Genomic DNA, 17,298 nt, shown 5'->3' on the forward strand with positions numbered 1-17,298 from the left:
ATTGTTCGACCCAGCTTGCCTCTTAAGTAAGCCCTTAACTGAAGGTAACAAAAGAAAATGTTATTTGATATCTTATATTTATTCTTTAGTTGTTCAAATGACATCAATATACCTCGATCATAACAGTCTCCTATAGATCTAATCCCTTTTTGGTACCAATTATATAAAAGTTGATTATACATTGTAAAAGGAATAAGTCTGTTTTGGAACAAAGGTCTCCTTGCTAATAAAGATTTCTGTATTTCATTATCAACATTTGTCTTATTCCATAGATCAATCAAATGTTTTAATATAGGAGATTCTTTCTTTTCCTGTATCCATTTAGATTCCCATTTATATATAAAATCTTCAGGTATATTTTCTCCTATCTTATCTAGTTCTTTTCTAATCCATGCCGGTTTTCGATCATCAAAGAAAGATGCAATAAATAAGTCATTGCTTTGCTGCTGCTTATGCGTGGGAGGAGGGAAGCTGGGGGGTGATTTGGGGTTCTAACATTTAACTGTCATTCATTCTTTGGGGCACTCCTCTGTTTTCGTGGATGTTTGCGAAGGAAAAGAATTTCAGGATGTATATTTCTCTGCCATTAAATGTACCTTTTGAAACCTAGCAAGGACATACAAACTCAGTACTCTTGATACTTCACTCTTGAAGGCCTCCCATTTACCAAGCATCTCTTAAACAGAAAACAATCCATTCCAATCTATACCTGCTGCACTATGCTCTCGATCATTTCAACACTTTAAATTCCCTGGACCTGATCTCCACATTTTCACTATGGATGTCCAGTCCCTAAACACTTCTATTTTCCCCTCGGGAAGGCCTTACAGCTCTCCACTTCTTTCTAATAATAGTCCAAACAGTTCTCCACCAGCATCCTTCTCTGTCTTGCAGAGCTCGTTCTCAACCTCAACAATTTACCCTTCAACTCCGTCCACTCTCTGCAACCCCAAGGTGTAGCCATGGGCACCCACAGGGGCCTCAACAATATCTGCCTGTTGGTCATCAACATGGCACTGTCCATGTTCCAACGCCATACGCAAAATGTTTCCCACTTCTCTCTATGCTAGGTCAATGACTGCGTTGGTGCTGCTTCCTGCACCCATGCTGAACTCCGCAATTTCATCAACTTTGCCTTCAACTTTCACATCCGTCTCAAATTTACTTGCTCCATCTCTGACACTTCTCTCCGTTTTAACCATCTCTCTCTCCATCTCTGGAGATAGACCATCTTTCAGAAAGCTACTGACTCTTACAGCTACCTTGACTCGAAAGCTGCCCACACTGTCACCTGTAAACATGCTATTCTCTTTTCTCAGATCCTCCATCTCTGTATCTGTTCTCAGGGTGAGGCTTTCAGGTCTGGAACAGCTGAGATGTCCTCCTCCTTCAGAGAACAGGGTTTCCATCATCGACCATCAATGCATCTCCTTCATTTCCTGCATGTCTACCCGCACCCATTTTCTCTCCAGCATAGTGGGGATAGTGTTTCCCTGGACCTTACCCACCACCCCATGAGCCTCTGCATCCAGGACAGCATTCTCCTGAACTTCTACAAAGGGATCCTACCACTAAGCACATTTCTCATGTTGCAATGAGCGGTGGGATGAGGACCCAAGTGCAGGACACAGGCACGGAGACGGACTTGGACATGACTTGGACACGGAGACGGACTTGGACATGACTTGGACTCAAAGCCTGGACTTGGACTTGACTGAAACACAGAGCGACAAAACCAAACAACGAGAGACCATTCGCATCGCGGCTCAGAGCAGTGGCAAACTGCCTGCAATACTCAGCCGGACACAAAAACAAACAATGACAGACAATTGGTATCGCGGCTCAGAGCAGCGGCAAATGGCCTGCAATGCTCAGCCGGACACAAGACGACAAAAACAAACAACGACAGTCCATTCAAATCTCGACTACGGGTAGCATATGAAGCGGCAAACAGCAGGTAAAACTCAGCTGGACGACAGGCTCTCGACTCGACCCAGGAACAGCAGACGACAGGCTCTCCACTCAATCCAGGAACAGTGGATGACAGGCTCTCGACTCGACCCAGGAACTGCGGACGACAGGCTCTCGACTCGACCCCGGAACTGCGGATGACAGGCTCTCGACTCGACCCAGGAACTGCGGACGACAGGCTCTCGACTTGACCCAGGAACTGCGGATGACAGGCTCTCCGCTCAACCCAGGAACAGCGAATGGCAGGCTCTCGACTCGACCCAGGAACTGCGGACGACAGGCTCTCGACTCGACCCAGGAACTGCGGATGACAGGCTCTCAACTCGACCCATTCTCGACGGCTCGGAACGAGCAAAGTCGCACTGCTGAGGTGACGAACCAACCACAGGTAGATATAAGCCGGAGTTTTCATGCTGCCAGTTCAAATGAGGATCAGCTGTTCTAATCAAGGAGCCCAGTGGAACACGGGGAGAAGGAAACTCACTGAAATGAGAGGTCAACGGACCGGACCACGACAGTTCATGAACCAAGTCTCTGCATTCCACAGGGATTACTCTGTATGTGACTCTGTCCACTTGTCTCTATCTGCTTATCTCCCTCTGGACACCTCCCTCACCATCATTCAGGGCCCTAAACAGTCCTTCCATGTCAGGTGACACTTCACCTGCAAGTCTCACAGATCACCTATTGTATCCAGTACTCACACATTCGGGATTTTGCCATGGCCATCCAATTTGATTTGAATTTCCATTTTGACATGTCATTTCATGGCCTCCTTCTACTGATTCAATGAGGCCACACTCAGCATAGAGGAGGAACAACTCATGTTCTATCTGGTAACGTCCAATCTGTTAGCATAACCATCAATTTCAATAATGTCCAGTAATTTCTCCCCCACCTCCTTTTCTTTATCCATTTCCCGTCCTGGGTCCCCTCTTACTTTCTTCTCCTCTTCTGCCCATCACCTGCCTCCGGTGCCATAGTTTCAGTAGGCGAGACTTGTCTCAGTATAGTTGTGACATTTTCACTGACTAATAATGCCACCCCTCCTCCTTTAATACCTCCCCCTCTATCATGTCTAAAACAACAGAAGGCTGGAACACTGAGCTGCCAGTCTTGCCCCTACTGCAGCCAAGTCTCACTGCCTACATTACTCATTGCATTGAAATAGATGCAACTCAGAACATTAGTCTCTCCGTGATCAATGTTCTGTTTCCCTTGTTTGTATGTAGGCTTAACATCTTCATTCCCTGCAGCCCATCCACTAGCTGCTCAAACACTCAGGTTCCCATTCCCCTGTGACTCTAGTTTAAACTCCCCAGAGCAGCTCTAGCAAACCTTCAAGAAAGGATATTAGTCCCCCTCTAGTACAGGTGCAAACTCTCCTCTCTATACAACTCTCACCTTCCCCTCAAGAGAGTCCAATGTGAAATGTGAAGCCCTCCCTCCTGCACCATCTTATGTGTTAAGCTGCATTATCTTTCTACTTCTGGCCTCACCTGCACATGGCACTGGTAGCAAGCCTGAAATCACCACCATGTAGAACCTCTCCTTTAAATTAGTGCATAAACCCTTGAACTCTCCCTACACGACCTTGTCACCCCTCCTGCCTACGTTATTTATTCCGACATTGGACATGACCTCTGGATGTTCACCCTTCCCCATAAGAATGCTTTTGACTCGTTTCAAATGTCCCTGAGAGGGAATATACAATCCTGGAACTACATTCTCACTGCTAGAACCTCCTCTCTGTTCCCCTAACCAATGGCTCCACACCTTATGTCTGAGATTGACTCATCACTGCCTCCTCAATTCAAGGTCTACTAATACTGGACAAGTCCAACGACAGCAGTGACAGCCCCATCGTGCTAATGAATAGTAGTGATCAGGGGAGAAAAGAATTAATTCAATCATTTAGCTCTCTTTGGGTGCACATAAACCCACGTAAAATTTCCATAGTTCAACAGTCTCACTTACCTTTGAGTCCTCAGAATCATTGCATACTTCTGGACCTCTGATCAGTTCCTTTATAAAAGTCACATCTTGTGACACCAGACCATACGTTTCCAGCACCACTTTCAAGCTATTGGAGGAGATCAAATGGTCGAACATCTTTACTGAAGCATCCTCGTGCTGCACCAAAAGCAAATCAGAGGAAAGAGCAAGTCGTCATTCTATGCAAATGACTGACATTAAAATTAACAATTTTAACTGGGGCAGTGGTCTAGTTTACTGCATTAACCCCCATGGACAATGAGTTGATGTCACACCACACAGTGCTAGCAGCTCATGTTAATTTCAATATAATTTTTTGCCTTGTCACTGTCACACAACATGGAAACAGGCCCTTCTGCCCAACTGCCCCATGCTGACCAAAATGCCCATAACAGCAGTTCCCGTTTGTCAGTATTTGGCCCATAATCTTCTAAACCCGTCCCTTCCATTTACATGTACGACTATCTTTTAGAATTTATTAAATTGTACCTTTGTCAACCACTTTCTCTATCAGCTCATTGTACATACATACCTCTCTCTGTGTAAAAAAAATGTTGGCCAAGTTTCTATGAAATCTCTCTCCTGTCAACTTAAACCCATGCCGTCTAGTTCTTGAATTGACCCTATCTACGCCACTCATGATTTTATACACCTCTGAATGATCAGCCCTCTCTCCCCTGTCCTTTAATCAATGAAGTCCCAATCTGCTCAGCTCTCTCACTCTCTCAAGTCACAGTGACATCCTTGTAAACTTAGAGACATTTATTCTGAGACCAGGTTGACTAAAACTGAACACAACATTCCCAATATGGCCTCACCAACATGTTGTACAATTGCAACATTATGTCTAACGTCTACATTCAAATCCCTGAATGATGAAGGCGGGTGTGTGAAATGCCTCCTTCACCACACAGTCCAGCTGTCACCCCACGTTCAAGGAAACCATGATTGTTCAGATCTTGTCCTAGTAATGAATGGTAAACCGCCACCTCTGACCACCGCTGTCTGCTTCAAGGATGGCCAAGTCTAAGGCTGACTGCTCCAGAGGGCAATAGACAACAACATGGCTGCAACTCCAGAGTCACAAATGGACCAGGCTATGAGCACCATGACCATGGCTTTCTGTCCCAGATTTGATCCATTTCAAATTATCCTACCACTGTTAAACTCTGGATTTCTTGCCGTGTAACCAGCCTTCATGTTACCATCTCTTCTACATGGCACACACAGTTCTATGACACAGAGCCATACCCGTCGGAAGCTGGGTTGAGACATCTCACTCAGAATGCAAACAGGGACATGGGACACTAATTATTAGATACCTAGTAAGGTAGTTACCATGTTCATGGTCTTTTGCTGTTTTAACCTATCTACTTTAAGGTTTGACATCCTGTGCATTCAGAGATGCTGTTCTGCAGTGTGGTTATTTGAGTTGCTGTTGCCTTCCTGTCAGCGTGAACCAATCTGACCATTCTCCTCTGACCTCTCTCATTAATAAGGCATTCCCCCCCCCCCCCCCCACAGAACTGCTGATTACTGGATTTTTTTTTGTTTATTTGTTTCTTTGGACCATTCTCTGTAAATCCAGAGACCATTGTGTGGTACTACAGAAGTGGTAGAAGAGTCATTGTGACATTCTCTTTACTGGAAATCTGCTGCTTCACTCTGAGTGAATATCCTTGAAAACAAGGTCTGCATTGATGGGATTCTGGCACCTAACCCACTGCCTCATCTTTGCTAATACACACCTTTACTCAAAGCATACGGAGAGAGTTACCTTCCATTGCTGTTCCAAATCTCCCCGCGTTTTGGAGATAAAATTTCTATCAAACAAGTGCGAAAATGGTCCATGACCTGGGAAATGAAACATCAGTGTTACAGTGGAAAAACACTCAATTGACCAGAAGGGCCACAGAAGGTCTCAGGATTAAAATATCATCGGCATGAGATTACCTCGAAAGATCAATACACCTCCAGCAAATCACTGCCTCAATTATTGTGACCTGCTCCGTCACTCCCTGGCGACCACGAGCTGGGTTTGAAGTCTTTCTCCTAGACATTCCTCTTTGCAGTGAGCCCAATCTCTGAAGTCAACAAACAGCCCAAACTTTGCAAAACTATAAAAGGGAAGATGCTGTCCCACCAGCTGCTCCCATGGCCCTGTAGTGCCTTCACCTGCGAGGTACATCGACCTCAACACAGCTGTTCCCTCACCTAGATCGTGGCAGAGTCCAGCGATCTGAACACACAGGATATCCCGATGGTCAACCTGAAGTTCCGGTTGGTGCCTAGCCAGGACTTTCACCAGTTTTCCTGCCAGATGCGCCACACTGCAGGGCAAAGAGACAGCAATCAAATATAGACACACAAACTTTCTTCAACTGCTTTCAAATACTATTAACTCTAAAGGTCCATAGTTGATACAAGTATAGATGCTAATAATTGCCTTGTCATAGTCTCTGCTATTTATTAATACCGATGGTTATGGTGAGATGTTGAACAGTTGGGACTTTACTCATGCGAGGAAAGATTAATAAGGGTGATCTTATAGAGGTGTATCAAATCAGGAGGGGCACAGGCAGGGTAAATGCATAGTCTTGAGATCATGGGTTTAAAGTGAGGGCGGGGGAAGATTTAACAGGAATCCGAGTGGCAGTCTTCCTCACTAAGAAGGTGGTTGATAGATGGCATAAACTGCCAGAGGAAGTGGTTTAGGGAGGGACATTAATGAGAACCAGCTTCAATTCTCTCCAGGTTAGAGGTCCATTGAAAGGGGGATGTTCATAAACACAGTGTTGACACACAGCTTGGTTCAGTCTCGCCCTCTCTGCTCTGATCTCAGTTCTGCCGTTTGCCTTTCACCACTTTGCTCCACACTGTCCCGTGGTCTCTGTCGCACTCAGTAATACCGGGTCACTGTCTGCCTGCCGGACAATGCTCTCTCTCACTCAGTCAACGTCACAATCAAGGAATTCACATCATATTACTTCAGAGTCTTGTTAGAGCATTTCACAGATGTGTTGGCTGTTCATTGCTTCTGACAATGATGTGACCTCTTTGGGAACAGTTTTACAGGAAAAAAAGCCATTGCCCTGGGGCAGTTTCACTCTTGTGGCCTCAATAATCTTGGTCCAAAGGTATGAAAAATCATCACGACTGGAGTCTTCCTTGGCTGCAGTGGATAGCCGTGTCGCCTTCTGTGTGTGTCATGCCCGTCGCTCTCCATGAGGCACTGCAGCACCGTCTTCTTGGCCATTGGATCTTGTAATTGGTCTCATCTGCCCAGTCCGCCAAAACTGGCTTCAACTGCTGGCATAGACGTGTCCACTATCTTACCGTGGTTGGAGCTTCCCGGCTACCCTCAAACAAGAGAAAATCTGCAGATGCTAGAAATCCAACACAAAATGCTGGAGGAACTCAGCAGGCCAGGCAGCATCCACGGAAAAAAGTACAGTTGACACTTCGCACCGAAGGTCTTTGGCAGGACTGGGGAAGAGAAAAGCTGCGGAGTAGATTTAAAAGGTGAGAGGAGGGGAGAGAGAACTACAAGGTGATAGGTGGGAACTTCCCAGCTCTTTAATTCATCCCTCCCCCTTCAGGTTTCACCTATCGACGGACTTTGCTTTGGGTGGAAGACCTACGTGTGACAACTCATCCATTGACCAGACTAACTTCCTGGATTGTCCTTACCTGCTCAAATCTCCCCGAGTCCTTACCCGATGGGGTGCTCAAATCTGCGAGTCCTAACACGATGGGGTGCTCAAATCTCCCTGAGTCCTTACGCAATGGAGTGCTCGAATCTCCCCGAGTCCTTATCCGATTGGGTGCTCAAATCTCTGCAAATCCTTACCCAATGGGATGCTTAAATCTCCCTAAATCCTTACCCAATGGGGTGCTCAAATCTCCCCAAATCCTTATCCGATGGGGTGCTGGAATCTTCTTGAGTCCTTACCCGATGGAGTGCTCGAATCTGTTGTGGGAGGCCCCAGGATACACAAAGTATGCCCCTCCGAGCTGCTTAATGAAGCGGAGACGCTGGAACTGCGGCGTGTCTATGATGCGGACAAGCAGTGGGTGCATCTCAATGTGGCCGTGGATCGGGTCGTTGAACACCTGTGGGGGAATTGAAAGGTCTCTGCTCACATCACAAGGCACCTTTCTATCTCTCTGTCGAAGACAATGCCTGACCAATTGTATTTTGTGTTTTATTCCCCTAAATAAACTAGTGAACCTAACATCTGTAGAGGGAAATTTACTGGAAGCTATGCTAAGGAACTGGATATATAAATAATTGAATAGAAGGGGACTGATTGGGGATACTCAACATGGCTTTGTTCATGGAGGGTCACTTCTAACCAATCTTGTAGATTTTTTTGAGGAAGTTACCAGGAAAGTTGATGAAGGCAAGGCAATAGATGTTATCTATATGGACTTAAACAATATCTTTGACAAAGTCCTGCAATGGGAGGTTGGTCAAGAACGTTCAGTTGCTTGACATTTGGGATGAGGCAAAAAAATTGGATTGGGCATTAGTTTCATTCGAGAAGCCAGAGGGTGATTGAAATTGGTTGCCTCTCTGACAGCGAGGAAGGCTATCAAAGTATGTAAGGGGATCTGGACCAGCTGGAAAAGTGGCAGATGTAATGTAATGCAGATAAGTGTGAGGTGTTGCACTTAATGAGGACAAACCAGGGTAGGACTTAGATGATGAGTGGTAGGGCACTGAGTTTTCCACATTTTCTTTTTCAGCAACTGCATCATTGATTTCCTCACTTACAGACCACTGTCTGTTTGGATTGGTAACACTCACCGTCAGCACAGGTGCACCACAAGGCTGGGTTTTTAGCCCCTGGGTTAGTCACTTTATAACTATGATTGTACAGTTCCAATGCTATGTTTAAGCTTGCTGACGACACCACTGTTGATGGCCAAAGCAAAAGTGGTGATGAATCAGCATACAGGAGGGAAGATTGAAAATCCAGCTGGAAAAGGTTTTTAATAAGGATAATGGCACAATTGTAATAGGGGATTTCAATATGCAAGGGGATTGGGAAAATTAGGTTGGTGTCAGATCGTAAAAATGGGAATTTGTCAAGCCAAGAGAAAGTCTGGCTGAGCACTTGTCCTGAGCTGCTTGGGAAATAGTAAGACTCACAACACACTGGAGGAACTCGGCAGGTCGGGCAGCATCCGTGGAAATGATCAGTCGACATTTCAGGCCGGAACCCTTTGTTAGGACTTAGTTCCGGCCCGAAACGTCGACTGATCGTTTCCACGGATGCTGCCCGACCTGCTGAGTTCCTCCAACATGTTGTGTGTGTTAAATTTGATCCCAGCATCTACACAGCATTTTGTGTTGGGAAATAGTAAGAGAACCTAGAAAGCAGGGGACGGGAGCAGGACGAGAGAAGGATATTAGGAAGAGACTGTCAGTTCTCCGAGGGCAGCCCTCAACTCCTCCAGAAGAGCCATAAGGTTTGACTAACTTTAAAAGAGCTGATAAACTAAACAGAAGCAAAAATAGACGGTGATATACCTATCTCAAGAAATACGTGTTATAATGTGGATTTTACATTAGTCAATTTTTTGAAGTTAATTTATTCATTCCTTTTTCCCCAAGAATATATTCATGGGAGGAATACACAGGGAAATCATTTCTGTGTAATGGACGTAGTTTTTTTTTACTTTTATAGGTACTGCAGTGGGGGCCCTCAACCCACAGGTAGGAGGGGCGAACCCCCACAGCTAGACTTTTCTTCCAGCCCAACCCAGGGTCATCTAGAGACCCCAGCCTTGGAATCACACCTTCGTTACCTTTTTTTTATTCGCATTTCTTGGCTCTTATTTGTTCAGGGAGTAGATTGATTAAGTTATATTCTGCAAATTTCAATGATATACTAACAGGTAAATACACATGGCTAAGGACAAAGTAAAATTCATTTCTGTTAATGTCAATGGGCTGTTGAATCCAGTCAAGCGCAGTAAAATTCTATCAAAAACGAAAAAAGAACAAGTCCATGTAGTATATTTACAGGAAACTCACTTAAGTGATAATGAGCATGGAAAATTAAAGGGAATGGGCTTCACTAATTTGTTTTTCTCCTCATATAAATCAGGACATAGAAGAGGAGTTGCTATTCTCATCTCAAGTAAACTAAATTTTGAAAAAGTATTCGAAATGGGAGATAAGGAGGGCAGATATATTCTGGTAAGGGTGAATATAGATGGAAATCCAGTTACTTTATTGAATATATACGCACCCCCAGGAAGTGATATTAGTCTCTTCCAGAAAATTACTAATATTATGGTAACAGAAACAGAAGGTCTCTTGATATGCGGGGGAGACTTAAATTTACAATTACAACCAAAGCTAGACTCCTCCAATAGGAAAACTTATGAAACAAAGTCCTTACATAAGAAAATTAACACTCTTTTTGAGGATGCTGGTCTAATTGATATATGGAGGGACCTTTTCCCCGACAGAAGGAATTACACTCATTATTCTGTGGTCCCCCCACCCCCCATTCCGTATATACAAGGATAGACTATTTCATAAAATTTGGAAAAGATAGAGACAAGATAATCACCTGTGGAATTGGGAGAATAGATGTAAGTGACCATGCACCTATATATTTATCTGTTGATTTTGACCTACAACCAAAGAATACTATTTGGAAACTAAGTTCAAGTCTACTCAAAGATCCCTATTTCAAGTAACAAATTAAAAAAGAAATCGGTCTTTCCTTAGAATTCAATGATAATGGAGAGGTTTCACCTTCCATTCTATGGGATATTCTGAAGGCTGTCTTAAGAGGGAAAATTATAGTGATATCTTCATATCAGAAAAAAAATAAGGAATAGAACATTAGAGGAATTACGAAGTAAGATGAAAGAACTAGAAAAAAATCCAAATTGAGTTTGGCACAGGATACACTAGAAGAAATTTTTTAAAAATTAGGAATTAAATTAATAGTTTGGCTACACAAGAAATTAGAAAAAAATTAATGTTTCTGAAACAGAGACACTATGAAAGTGGATCTAAATCTATGAAAGTACTGGCATGGAAACTGAAAAAAAAATAGCAGAAAATACAATTCATAGAATAAGGGATCCAAGAACAAAAGTGAGAAAAAAATAAGCTAAGTGAAATTCAAGAAGCTTTTGAAATATTTTACAAAGCTCAACCTCAGATAAACATTATGTGGAGATTTGTGACAGATATGATTATATGATATATATGTGCAGTATCTGAAATACATCTTATGGAAATGTTTGATGATGAAACAATGAAAAATAAATTACAAAAAAGAAATGTTTTACAAAACTCTATATTCCAAAGTTCCAGGGGGAAGCATAACCCAAATTGACACTTTCTGAATTCTTCAGAGTTACCCACTTTAAGCAAAGAACAAAATAGAACGATGACTGCTGACATAACTGAAGCTGAACTAAAAACTGCAATTAGTAGGCTTAAATTAGGCAAATCACGAGGATCAGATGGATATATGGCAGAGTGGTATAAAGAGTTTAGTAGTGAGTTAACTCCTATTTTACTCCCCACACTGAACTGGACCATAAGAAATGCGCAAATGTCACCCAGCTGGAAGGAGGCAATAATCTCAGCTATACTGAAAGAAGGCAAGGATAAAATGGAATGTGGGTCATTTAGACCAATATCTGTTCTTAATGTGGATTATAGAATATTTACCTCCATCATGGCCAAACGATTAGAAGAGTTTCTACCCACACTGATACATAATGATTGGACAGGTTTCATACAACAATGCCAAACACAAGACATTATACGAAGGACATTTCATATTATGGACCATATTAAAAAAAATGAAATTGAAGCAATAGTGATAAGTGTGGATGCTGAAAAGGCATTTGATTCAGTTAATTGGAATTTTCTTTACAGAGTTTTACATAAATTTGGTCTACATGACACAATTATTTAAAACTATACAGGCACTATACAACAATCCTTCTGCCAGGATTAAAATCAATGGATATTTATCTAATAGTTTTACCCAAGAAAGGGGCATGAGACAGGGTTGTGCATGGTCACTGCTACTCTTTGCATTATACCTGGAACCATTAGCTCAATACATCAGACAAAATGAAGATATCAGGGGAATTACTATTAAAGGGACAGAGCATAAATTGGCCTGTTACGCGATGACATTTTGATCTCTCTAGGGCAACCAACATACTCTTTACTGAAATTGATGCAATCCTTTGAACAATATGCCCAATTATCAGGATACAAGATCAACATAGATAAAACCCAACTACTTTCATATAAATCCCTCACTCACTCTTCCTTCAGTTAGTCCTGACGAAGGGTCTCGGCCTGAAACATCGACTGCACCTCTTCCTACAGATGCTGCCTGGCCTGCTGCGTTCACCAGCAACTTTGATGTGTGTTGCTTGCATTTCCAGCATCTGCAGAATTCCTGTTGTTTACTTTCATATAACTATAGCCCATCAAGAAAAATTGAAAGTAGATAGCCTTGGGCATGGCAAACAGAGTCCATCAAATATTTGGGCATCATTATGCTAAAAGATTTGGCAAAATTATCAGAATGCAATTATCAGCCTATATATAAAAAAAATAAGGAAGACATAACAAGATGGAACCTAATCCCTTTTCTTGGTCTCAGTTCAAGGATTGAATCTATTAAAATGAATGTACTGCCCAGACTACTGTATCTCTTTCAGACCCTACCAATAGAGTTTAATCAAAATCAATTCAATGAATGGAACAAGATGCTATCAAGATATATATGGCAAGGTAAAAGGCCTAGGATTTGTCTCAAAACTTTGCAATTAGCCAAGGAAGAGGAGGGATGGGGCCTACCTTCTCTTAGAAATCATTATTTTGCAGCACAGTTGAGAGCCATGATATGCTGGTGCAACGCATCATATGACGCTCAATGGAAAAACATTGAGGAGAGGATACTTTCCATCCCCATACAGGCAATTTTGGCTGATAACAATCTACAAAGTTACATAAATAATATTGACAACCCGTGGGTGAAATGGAGTGAGACATTGCAATTCTTAAATGGTGTGCATATGACTCGGATTTTACACCGAATAAACTGGATGCTAGATTTAAGGACTGGACAGCGAAAGGAATAACAGCTATTTGCAGTATAATGAAAGAAGGAACACTGTTCAGTTTTGAAATGCTCAAAGAGAAACACTTATTAGAAAAACAAGACTTTTACCGGTATTTACAGATGTGACAGTATGTTACTAGGATGGTTAAAAATGTAACCAAGGCAAGTACATGTCTGATAGAGCTATTTAGAAAAGCATATAATTCAGACAACGGTAGTAGAATAATTTCAATCGTGTTTCAGGGTTTGTCAAATCTTAAAGCACATTTGACTTCATACATGAAAACAAAATGGGAGAAGGAAGGAGGGATAATAATATCTGAGGAAGAATGGACAATAATATGGAGGTATCAATGGAAGTGTACCAGTTCACAGAAATGGAGGGAGTTCGGGTGGAAAAACTTGGTAAGACACTTCATTACACCCTCTCAGAAATCCCATTATAATAGTAACACCCCTGCTTGCTGGAGAAATTGTGGAAATCAAAATGTAAACCATTATCATATTTTCTGGAAATGCCCCGTTATTAAAGACTATTGGAGTGGGATCCATAATGCCCTACAAATCTTTAAGTGTGAAATACCCTTAGAGAGTAAGACCATGCATTTTGGGTATATACCTCAAGAATGGTTGAAAAGAGATAAATATTTAATGAATGTACTGCTGGTGGCTGGTAAAAAGACCCTTACCAGGAAATGGTTATCTCAGGAGAGCCCAACTTTAAATGTATGGATGGAAATTACAATGGACATTTACAAAATGGAGAAGATAACAGCATCTGTTAATTATAAGTTGGAACAATTTTATTCATACTGGAAAAATGATTTAACTACATTACAACTCATTGGCCTGATTTTATTCTCACAAGTCAATGAATATGTTGTAAAAAAAGAGATAATTCCCTACTTTGTACATAAGTTTTCTTCTTTTGATTGTTCTTTCTTTCCTCTCCTTTCTATAAGTGTATACCTCAGATAAATATTATGTGGAGATTTGTGACAAATATGATTATGTGATATATATGTACAGTATCTGAAATGCATCTTATGGAAATATTTGTTTGATGATGAAATTCAATAAAAAATAAATAACAAAAAACAGGGAATTTGTCAAATGCCTGCAAAATGGCTTTTTAGAGCAGCTTGTGCTTGAGCCTACTCAGGGAAAGGCTGTCTTAGATTGGGTGTTGTGTAATAACCCAGATCTTATTAGGGTGTTTAATGTAAAGGAACCCTTAAGAGGCAGTGATCATAATATGATTGAATTCATACTGTAATTTGAGAGGAAGAAGAGTAACTCACATGTATCTGTATTGCAATGAAATAAAGGGAATTACAGAGGCATGAGAGAGGAGCTTGCCCAGGTGGATTGGAGGAGGATACTGGTGGGGATGATGGCAGAGCAGAGATGGTTGAAGTTTCTGGAAATAGTTCACCAGGCACAGGATTGGACATCCTACAGAAGTTCTCTGGTGTCAGAGGAAGAAATAATAACTGCAATCTCATCATTAAATTCCGGTAAAGCACCCGGTCCCGATGGGTTTACAGTGGAATTTTTAAAATTTTTTTCCTCCATTCTTTCTTCTAAGTTGTCTAGAATATTTAAGGAAGCAATTAGTTTAGGTAAATTACCACAATCGTTTTATGAAGCCTCTATTTCCTTAATTCTTAAAAAGAATAAAGATCCTACGGATTGTGCATCCTACAGACCGATATCTCTTCTGAATGTAGATTCAAAAATTTTTTCAAAAATTCTAGCTACTAGACTGGAGAAGGTGTTACCTCAAATTATTTCCATGGATCAAACCGGATTCATTAAAAATCGCTATTCATCTTTTAATATTAGGAGGTTAATGAATATTGTTTATACCCCCTCACTTACTACCCCGGAATGTATTATCTCATTAGATGCTGAGAAAGCCTTTGACAGAGTTGAATGGCCTTATTTATTTAATGTTCTTGAGAAATTTAATTTTAACTTGACATTTATATCTTGGATTAAATTGTTATATTACTCCCCGGTAGCCTCGGTCTGTACAAATAATTATAGATCTCCTTTTTTTCGTCTTTTTCGCGGTACTAGGCAAGGTTGCCCTCTTAGTCCTTTACTATTTAATATTGGTCTTGAACCTTTAGCAATTGCTATCCGTCACTCGCCAAATATTGTTGGTATTACCCGTGGAAATGAAATACATAAACTATCATTACATGCAGATGATTTGTTGTTATATATCTCTAACCCGGAGAAGTCAATTCCTGCTATCTTAGATCTGTTAGCTCAATTTAGTAACTTTTCTGGTTACAAATTGAATCTTAGTAAGAGTGAATTATTCCCTTTAAATAAGCATGTACCTATTTATGGACGTTTATCATTTAAATTGGTTACTGATTCATTTATATACTTAGGGATAACAATTACCAAAAAATATAAAGATTTATTTAACGCTAATTTTTTACCTTTAATTGATCAGATTAAACTTTTATTTACCAAATGGTCCCCAATCTCTTTGTCTTTGATTGGTCGGATTAACGCTATTAAGATGATCATTTTGCCTAAGTTTTTGTATATATTTCAATCGGTTCCAATTTTTATCCCAAAATCTTTTTTTGATAACGTGGATTCAAAAATTTCCTCATATATTTGGCAGAATAAAAATCCTAGGTTAGGTAAAAGATATTTACAGAAATCCAAGAAGGAGAGGGGACTTGCCCTCCCAAATTTTAGATTCTATTATTGGGCAATTAATATTCGATATTTAAAATTTTGGCTACAAGATTTGGATGCATCTTTAAACCCTCATTGGGTAAATCTTGAATCTAATTCATTACAAGGGTTTTCCTTGGGTTCGGTTTTAGGAACTTTACTTCCTTTTACTTCTTTTAAATCATATAAACAAATGAATAACCCAATAGTTAAACATACTTTACGTATATGGTTTCAATTCCGAAGATTTTTTGGGTTTAATCAATTCATTCTAGCAAGTCCCATTATATCAAATTTTCTTTTTCAACCTTCCATGATGGATCAAGCTTACTCTGATTGGAAAACCAAAGGTATAATATCTTTTCGCGATTTATTTTTGGATAACTGTTTTATGTTTTTTGATCAACTTTCTAATAAATATAACTTACCCAGATCTCACTTTTTTAGATATTTACAGATTAGAAACTTTTTAATTACTGTCTCTCCTAATTTTCCACACCCATATCCAATGGACACTTTGGAAAAAATCTTAGACTTAAATCTTTCTCAGAAAGGTGTAATAGCAATTGTATATAATATAATTATGAATTTATGTCCTGATGCCTCTAATAAAATTAAAGCTGACTGGGAAAGAGAACTTGAGATTAATATACCGACTGAAAAATGGGAAAAAATTCTTCAGTTGGTGAATTCATCCTCTGTATGTGCTAAGCATAGGTTGATACAGTTTAAAGTAGTTCACAGGGCTCATATGTCCAAAGATAAACTATCTCATTATTACTCTTATATTAATCCAATATGTGACAGATGCCAGTCTGAGATTGCTTCTTTAACTCACATGTTTTGGTCATGTCCCTTGTTGGAGAAATATTGGAAAGATATTTTTGATATTATTTCAACGGTCCTAAATCTAGACTTACAACCTCATCCAATTACTGCTATCTTTGGACTACCAATGATAGACTCAAATAACTTAACCTCTTCATCACGAAGGATGATTGCATTTCTTACTTTAATAGCTAGAAGGTCCATCTTGTTGAATTGGAAAGAGATCAACCCTCCTACAGTATTTCATTGGTTTTCACAAACTATGGTGTGTCTGAATTTGGAGAAAATTGGAAGTGCAGTTTATGACCCTTCTATTAAGTTTGAAAAAATTTGGAGGCCATTTATTCAGCATTTTCATTTGATGTAATTTGATCATTTCCAAACTGGTTTTATTTCTCTGTATTGTTGTTGGAGGGGAGTGGAGGCGTCAACGCTGAGGTTTTCTTCTTTTCCATTTTTAAGTTGTTAGTTTTGCCCAAGTCTTTTAGTTTAGTTTAGTTTTTTTTTCTTTTGGGATGGGTTTTTTTTTTCTTTTTTTTGTCTTTTTCCTTTTTTTTGCTTTATATTATCCGTGATCAGTTCTACATGTATGGGAGTTTTGGTAATTTCCACTATTTGGTTTTGCAATTACTCTTTTTTTAAATGTAACAATACATCTCACATTATCTGTATTATT

General features: G+C 40.5%; 1 protein-coding gene across 1 annotated transcript in view; it reads right to left on the reverse strand.

Moving 5' to 3' along the window:
• Positions 1 to 17,298, reverse strand: part of LOC140210637 (deoxynucleoside triphosphate triphosphohydrolase SAMHD1-like) — a 70,033-nt gene that overhangs the window by 31,478 nt on the left and 21,257 nt on the right. The window contains exons 4-7 of the mRNA XM_072279773.1: positions 7,919 to 8,079; positions 6,181 to 6,296; positions 5,744 to 5,820; positions 3,949 to 4,104 (exon numbers count right to left, since the gene is read on the reverse strand). Coding sequence (XP_072135874.1) covers positions 3,949 to 4,104; positions 5,744 to 5,820; positions 6,181 to 6,296; positions 7,919 to 8,079 — 510 coding nt within the window. The remainder of the gene's footprint in view (positions 1 to 3,948; positions 4,105 to 5,743; positions 5,821 to 6,180; positions 6,297 to 7,918; positions 8,080 to 17,298) is intronic.

The sequence above is a fragment of the Mobula birostris genome, chromosome 2, assembly GCF_030028105.1.
Source record: "Mobula birostris isolate sMobBir1 chromosome 2, sMobBir1.hap1, whole genome shotgun sequence".
NCBI lineage: Eukaryota > Metazoa > Chordata > Chondrichthyes > Myliobatiformes > Myliobatidae > Mobula > Mobula birostris.